This window comes from Idiotropiscis lumnitzeri, chromosome 9 (assembly GCF_059441095.1).
Source record: "Idiotropiscis lumnitzeri isolate Australia: NSW breed Sydney's pygmy pipehorse chromosome 9, RoL_Ilum_1.0, whole genome shotgun sequence".
Lineage (NCBI taxonomy): Eukaryota > Metazoa > Chordata > Actinopteri > Syngnathiformes > Syngnathidae > Idiotropiscis > Idiotropiscis lumnitzeri.
Genome location: NC_142399.1, coordinates 1,319,849 through 1,327,682, shown reverse-complemented (window position 1 = coordinate 1,327,682; position 7,834 = coordinate 1,319,849). Strand labels below are relative to the sequence as shown.

At 42.8% G+C, this 7,834-nt stretch overlaps 1 protein-coding gene across 1 annotated transcript; it reads left to right on the top strand.

Annotated features, from left to right (window-relative positions):
* Nucleotides 1–79: 79 nt before the first annotated feature.
* LOC148329761 (calpain-2 catalytic subunit-like) lies at nt 80–7,105 on the top strand. Its single transcript, XM_088305410.1, has 21 exons — nt 80–368; nt 951–1,020; nt 1,531–1,649; nt 2,464–2,597; nt 2,671–2,839; nt 2,914–2,997; nt 3,119–3,204; nt 3,769–3,843; nt 3,996–4,153; nt 4,280–4,449; nt 4,541–4,552; nt 4,682–4,893; nt 4,968–5,004; nt 5,093–5,158; nt 5,273–5,330; nt 5,428–5,492; nt 5,936–6,004; nt 6,322–6,400; nt 6,527–6,643; nt 6,751–6,806; nt 6,893–7,105. Exons 1-21 carry the CDS (start codon nt 132–134, stop codon nt 6,914–6,916), a joined length of 2,097 nt encoding a protein of 698 aa, XP_088161536.1. The 5' UTR covers nt 80–131; the 3' UTR covers nt 6,917–7,105.
* The last annotated feature ends 729 nt before the right edge of the window (nt 7,106–7,834 follow it).

The window sequence follows — 7,834 nt, the reverse complement described above, 5'->3', positions numbered from 1 at the left end:
GACGCCGAGCCCTGAGGCGTGATAAACAAGGGCGTGGCCTCACCTGAGCGACTTCTATTGTGCATAAACACACCTCAGACATCCAGTCACTTTCCACCAGACCGTGCGGGCGCCTGAGAACGACGTTGAAAATGTCCGGCATCGTCACTAAGCTTCAGCACCACCGAGACAAATTGCAAGGCATCGGGACAAACGCTCATGCGGTGCCATTCTTGAACCAAGACTTCAAAAGTCTGCAACGAAGCTGCCTGGAGAGAAGACGCCTGTTTGAGGATGAAAGCTTTGAGCCGCTGCCAGCATCTTTGGGCTACAATGAACTGGGACCCAGTTCCTATAAAGTTCGAGGCATCAAATGGTTGAGACCAAAGGTGGGGGAAAAAAACTGGCTTGCATGTTTGCGTTTTTTTTTTTCTTTAAGGTATGAAGACATGTCAAAAAAGTCTTTTGAGCATGCTTGATCTCACCAAACACTTTTTCCGGCTTGTGGTATTTGGAAGTTTGTTTTGCTTTGAATAGGTTTAATTGTTGCATTTTGTTTCCTGTCTGGCTCCTTTTTTTGTTGCGCGCATGCGTGCGTGTACCCGTGTTCAAGAACTTGTCTCGCGTGTCAACCAATCAGCTCCCTCAGCCACTCGCGTCTTATCCAGGTGTTCCGCGTTGTCTCGTCACTTCCCGGCTTTAGTTCAGTCCTTGTCGGTTTATCGTGTTTGACGATCGGCAACAGTCAGTTGTATCGTAATTTTGTTGTTTTTTTTTTTAATTCCCATTGTCTTGTTGAACCTTTTTTGTCCACACTCTGATTTTGTCAAACGATGACATTCTGTGGGCAGCAGTAGTTGTCCCTGAAGAAAAGAAGTATTGTTTTCCCGCCTCAATGTTTGAACTCAAAATGACTTTTTTCTGTTCCACGCTACACTTATTGACAATAAAAACAAGTCTCTTTTTCTTAGGAAATTGTATCCAACCCCAAATTTATTCTGAAAGATGCTACCAGGACTGATATTTGTCAAGGAGCACTTGGTGAGACATGCACGCACACTCACCCAACATTCCTGCAGAAATACTTAGCATGCTTTTGAATGTTTTGTTTCCCTCTGGACTGTATAATTAACAAATAATCCCGCTTTGAATAATCTCAGAAGAGAACAATGCCGTTAGCTCGTAAACGCCTGTGTACTCTTTGTGCAAAATATGTTGAGCCGGGCTGCCGTCAAGCGCCGGTCGTGGGGGGCCACTTTCCTGCATGCTTTCAATCTCCCCCGGCTGCAAGGTTGCAGCCGGGGGAGATTGAAAGCATGCTGGAAAGCGTTCCGCCAGGCCCGGAGTTTGACACCTGAGCTCAACACCCTGTCTGGAACAAATTTAAATGTGGGTGGGGCTGAATGTTGAGCACTTGAACTCAACTCAACTTTATAGAGCAGACGAAAGACAAGATGAGAGGTTTTTTTTTTACATATTGGACAATATGAACATGAAGCATCGTGGCAAGCAGAGCCTTCACATTATTAAAAGAATGAATTTTGTGGTCAGGTGACTGCTGGCTCCTGGCAGCTATTGCCTCCTTGACGCTCAACAAGCAGATTTTGTCCCGCGTTGTGCCGCATGACCAAAGTTTTGAAGAGGACTATGCTGGAATTTTTCATTTTGAGGTATCCACATACACACCCTGCATTTAAATAGCTATCAAAGTGTTGCATTAAAGAACAGTCTCAAGCGTGAGTTTAGGGTAGCCCAGCCAGTTTTTCTACCTCAGGTGAATATACCCAATTGGAGTAGCCCAAAACAGGCCGTAATTTCACAGAGATAAACTGGATGAGGCCAGAATAAGCGATAAAACGGGAGTCAACTTGGCATCGTTAGATTTGGCCTCGATGGCACACATGTCAAGAGCTGACTTGAGCTATTTTTCCGCTTTTTCACGGCTGCGCATCCTCTTACCTTTCTGCATCCTTGCATACTTGGCAGTTGAATTGAGTTAAGCCCATCGGGTCATCCGTTGTCACATGGGTTAGGCAGAGCTGACTTCCTGTGGGGGGCACGGACCGTTTTGGACACATTCGACCTTCTTCCGCATTTGCCACATTGAACATTTTTGGGGTGGTATTTACTCAATTTAATTTGGTCAAGTGGTCGCACAAAATGAAATCATCTGGAACCAGAAACCATACATCTCCCTACAAGTGTATCTGGATCCAGATGTTTTCATTTTGTGCAACCACCGGATGAAATCAAATTGAGTAAATTCAACACACCATTTTTTTTAGCGCGTAAATAGTTCAAATGAGAATATACAGTCTTGGCAGTGCCTGTTTGTAAGATATTGCAATCATTAAAGGACAGGTGAACGTTTCAATAAGATCCAGAACACACGGCCCAAGGTAGGAATTAAAAGAAGCAGTCTCGACTCTCCGCGTGACAAACAGCGACAACAAGCAGCTTCATGGTGTCTTCTGGCATTTCCAGTTCTGGCAGTTTGGCGACTGGGTGGATGTGGTGGTTGATGACCGCTTGCCCACCAGAGATGGAGAACTGCTCTTTGTCCATTCAGCAGATGGATCTGAGTTTTGGAGTGCCCTGCTGGAGAAGGCCTACGCCAAGTAGGCCTGGAACGTCTTTCCCTAATTTGTGTCCGGGTGACTTTTGGAATCGTTCTGACTTTTCCTGCGACAGGTTAAACGGATGCTACGAGGCGCTCTCTGGAGGAACCACCACTGAAGGCTTTGAGGACTTCACCGGAGGCATTGCCGAGAGGCATGAGCTATCCAAACCCGATCCTCACCTCTTCAATATCATACGAAAGGCTCTGGAAAGAGGCTCTCTTCTGGGATGCTCCATTGACGTCAGTTGGAGATTCTTGCTGCAGTGCTAATGACATCGCTCCCGACTGTCGCTGACGCTTTTGTCCCATCTCAGATCACCAGTGCAGCCGACTCTGAAGCCATCACCTATCGCAAGCTGGTGAAGGGCCACGCCTATTCTGTGACTGCAGCCGAGCAGGTAACGAGTCAGCTGAGTGGGAGTGGTTACGCTTCAGATCAGAGTTGACCAAATAGCAAACACACCTGACAAGATATTCCGTTTGCGTATTAAATGGAGTAAAGTGCACCTCACGTGTCAGGTGAATTACAGAGGAAGCATGGAAAAGCTGATCAGAATCCGAAATCCATGGGGCCAGGTGGAGTGGAATGGAGACTGGAGTGACAAGTGAGTGTGGGAGTGGAAAGTGGCTGTCGAAAACCGCCCATGAACAATATCAGACACATTAAAACTTAAAAAATGCTGGGAAATCTTTAATGACTTCTCCCGTAACTAATATCAAGTGTGGAAAGTAGCAAGAGGACAGGCAGGAAAATGTTCATGCAGGTGCAGCAAACCTACAATATAAAGTTGTGATCTACTGCAAATCAGTTGCCTGAATAAATTAATTTATATGTTTGGTAATGATATCCAGGTTGGAACCAGGGTCATATTTTGGGATTTTTCATTAGTTTTATTTTGTATTTTCTTTAATTCAGTTGGTTTCAATACGTTTTTAGAGCTTGTAAGTTTGTTAGTTTTTATAAGTTTGTATTTTGGGGGAAGAATGCTTCATGTTATTAGAGTTTTTGTTTTTCATCGAATATTTGTCAAGTACAAGATTAAAAACTAAATTCCTCAATCAACTGCTTGACCTTCCTTCTTCTGCTCAACTGTACGTCAATACTAAAATAAATACATTCAAAGTGAACCCCGAAAGCTCATGAAATTTGATTTGTCTTTTTTTCCCAGATCTTCTGTGTGGAGATACGTCAGTGATGATGACCGCCGGAGGCTGACCAACCGCAGTGAAGATGGGGAGTTCTGGTAATCACCGTCACACATTACTCATTGAAATGGGAAAATCTTGAAGTGATGGATGACGGTCAAGATCTGTTGTGAGGGTGGTGAACTTGAATAGTGTTTCTTTCACTAACTGTTCATTTTTTGTGCTCATCTTTTCTCAACTTTTCCAACAGGATGTCCTTTTCTGATTTCCTGAGAGAATATTCCCGGCTGGAGATTTGTAACCTCACACCTGACGCTCTAACTTCGGAGTACAGGAAGTGGTCTGAGATCGAGTTTGAAGAAACGTGGAGAATCGGAGTTTCTGCGGGTGGCTGCAGAAACTATCCAAGTACTTGACACAACATCTACAACGATCTTTTTCCTGATTTTTGGTTTTCAAATCCATGTTCCGTGAAGTAAGAGTTTATTTTGGTTGGGTAACTGCTGCTTAAAAGGCTGTTGTACATTTTCTTAGATACGTTCTGGACAAATCCTCAGTTTGTCATAAAACTGGATAAGGTGGACGATGACCCGTATGATGAAGAGGAAGGCTGCACGTTCATTGTGGGTTTGATGCAGAAGGACAAGCGCAAGAGGAGAAAAATGGGGGAGGATATGGAGACAATTGGCTTCCTCATGTATGAGGTGAACCATACCCGAAGTTAAAACCAAACAAATAAAAAAAGACTACGAATCAACTTCTTCTCTAACTGTGAATTTGTTTTTCTTTTTCTAGCTGCCAAAGGAGGTACGATCACAAAAAAAAAAAAAGAAGCTCCACAAACGCTTGTGTTATGGTCGTAGAAAATGCGTCACGAGTGTTACATTTTCATGTCGAGCCATCCTCGCGTGACCTTCTCGACACGTTCCTTCCTAGTACTGGGGCGCCAGGCAAGTGCACCTGAAGAAAGATTTCTTCTTGACTAACCGCTCAGCTGCACGCTCCGAGACCTTCATCAATCTCCGAGAGGTGTCGAGCCGTCAACATTTGCCACCTGGCGAGTACCTCATCATTCCCTCCACCTTCGAGCCCAACAAGAACGGAGACTTTTACATTCGGGTGTTTTCTGAGAAACCGGCGGACTTTCAGTAAGTGCAATTTAGACAAAAGCTCAATGAATGATGACAGAAAAAGTAAAGCAATGACCTTTGACTTTCTTTAGTGAGATTGATGACCCAGTTGACTGTCATGTTAAACAGGTAAAATCATTTCAGTCCCACAATTTGTGGTCAGAATTCAGAAGAAAAACAATTTCTGTTGCCAATTTTGACTTTTGCTAATCAATAGATTGACATCAACGAAAGCGATATTGATGACAGGTTCAAGAGACTCTTTGGACAGCTGGCCGGGCATGTGAGTTATCGCTATTTTAATGTTTCATCTTGAAGTACTTGAAAGGAATACAGATTTGGTTGTTTCGCTCACTGGATAAATTGAAGCACTTTGATGTTTTAATCCGACTTTTAGGATGTGGAGATTTCTGCATTTGAGCTGCAGAGAATTCTTAACAAAGTGGTGGTAAAGCGTAAGAGAAATATTTTTTTTTCCCTCCCAAACTGGTTGAATATGCACATTTACCTCTTTTTGAATCACCAAGAGCTTGATCCCTGTTCCCCTTTCAGGAAGTGACATCAAAAGCGACGGCTTCAGCCTGGCCACATGCCGCAACATGGTCAATCTGCTTGACGTATCCTTTGGATTTGGACAGATTTCCCACAAGTTGGCTTTTTTTCCATCGCTTAGGTGGGATGGCAACACAAATCCCAGGAGAAGCCGCCTAAAAAGACAAAGACAAAAGATAAACTCGGCATTGACCAGTGGCATGTCCTGACGAGATCCCAGACCAGCAGCGGTGTAAATTGATCTCTTAGTTACAATCAGCAGTATTTTTAACGGCACTTTTTGCTTCTCCCTGTTCCATATCTCACCCAACGAAAGTGCTCTGTAAACTGAAACACTACAAATATTTTGGAAATGTACGAAACGGTTCCGCTCGGTAGGAATGAGACTTTGATGTCAGTGCGCGTTTAACCCCCGATTAGCTTTTGATTTGTCTTGTCATTGTTAATTTGCAACTCTGCGTTCAATCATTTAATCAATTATCATTTAACTTTAACAATCTCTTCAAAGAAAGACGGAAGCGGCAAACTAGGACTGGTGGAATTTAAGATTCTGTGGACCAAGATTGAAATGTTTTTGGTAAGCCAACAACACTTTTTTTCATTTATTGCTTTCATTTTATGTTCACCGGCCACAGCATTACATGTACACCTAAAAAAAAAAATATCTGCGTTTACACAAAGAGGAACGCTCAGTTTGTACAGTAACTACATTGCATGTTAATTCGAAGTTTTCATGAGAAATTCTAAATTCTGGGTGATGCAGTGAAGAATCTCTTGAGTGTCAATTAAAATGATTCCATTTTGATAACTAATGTTGTGGCTGGAGATGAACTAGCTTGCATTTTTAGTTTGAATGGTGGTTGCAGATAACAAGCGGTTTGGTTCTTCCATTAGGGGATATACCGTGAAAAAGATGCCGACAATAGCGGCTGCATGAGCTCTACTGAAATGCGGTCAGCAGTCGAAGCTGCTGGTGAGTCCGTTTCAAATCATTTAAGATGAGAGAATACAAGTCATCTTTTGTACAATACTTTGCATGTTTAGCAGTTGAAGTCATTTTTTTTCTTTTAATTTGAAATGTGATGTCACACTTTTTCAGGTTTCTCGCTCAACAACCCGTTGCACCAGATCATCGTCGCTCGCTACCGGGAACCAAGCTACACTATAGACTTTGACAACTTTGTGTGCTGCCTAATCCGTTTAGAGTCACTTTTCAGTGAGTCCGTCCACTCAACATTTTAGTCTAAAATGTCGCAGTATAAATATATGCAATATTTTGCATCAGTATATATGTAACAACAATAATTGCAACTTTCCCAACAGACGCTTTCAAGAGCATAGACAACGGTTCTGGTGTGATAGAATTGACCTACCTTCAGGTATGAAGCTCTCAGGGATGCTGGAGTGGCAAAGATGAAGATGTATTTGACAATAATATGTTTCTTGTGCTTGTTTCTCTTCCCAGTGGCTGGAATTAAGCATGTTATAGAGGAGGGGCTGCTCAGGATGGAAAATAAAATGAACAACAAGCAAGGTGTAAAGTGGGAGTTTGCAGTTTTTAAACCACCAATTAGCAAGACTTGAATGCAGTCTTACGTCACACTGTGGCATTTTCCGCCATGGAGACAGAAAATAACGTGAAAACGCCACAGTGACATCAGTACAAGTATACAAGTAGGTCACACTGAGCGCGTGACAACTCGAGATGGCCGCAGGTGACTTTAGCTCGCGCTACGACGACTGAGCGGCATTTCATATCCGGATTATTTGTAGACGTCTTTGGCCCAAGCGCGATTTTCACACACGACCATTCATAAAGGCATTTAGTGATGAAAAGAGCATTATTGTGATAGATATCAAACTTTAACTAAATGGCGGAACTAACGATACTAAGCTAACATTAGCACTGTAAAAAAATGGTGTAAACCACGGTTGCTCGTTTGGGAGCGTTTCATATTTACAATCATGTTGAATTTTTATTTTTGGGAACGTTGAATCTATTAAAAATCAAAAAGGTGTTCCTTACCTGTCGAGCAGCAATGTTGCTTTTTTGGCTACTCTGGCTGAGGTCCCTTGCGCATCCTCCTCCTTTTTTTTTTGCATCCTCCTCCTTTTGGCTCGAATGCAGACGTGCCGGTGACGAGTTCGAAACGCACCCTCAAGTGCACGTCAAATCCTAAGTAAAGCCTTCTTCTCATTGGCGGTTCTTTGTCCACAGATCACTTTACTAATGTTCAACTGTCAGGTTTATTCGGACAAATATGGCTAAAAATGCTTAACACACATTATTTAATTGTTTTCAACTGCAAACTCCCCCTTGAAAATATTTGCTTTGTTCTGAATGGAACATCTTCCGGTTATGGTGTGTGACTTAATATATTCGAAAGAACATGATTTATTACTCTAC

Bases quoted from the DNA above. Each gene is read 5' to 3' on its own strand.
- LOC148329761 (XM_088305410.1), top strand. From the start codon at position 132: ATGTCCGGCATCGTCACTAAGCTTCAGCACCACCGAGACAAATTGCAA. The intron at 2,840-2,913 runs GTCAGTTGGAGA...GTCCCATCTCAG, and splicing joins TTCTGGGATGCTCCATTGAC to ATCACCAGTGCAGCCGACTC. The intron at 6,807-6,892 runs GTATGAAGCTCT...TTCTCTTCCCAG, and splicing joins TAGAATTGACCTACCTTCAG to TGGCTGGAATTAAGCATGTT.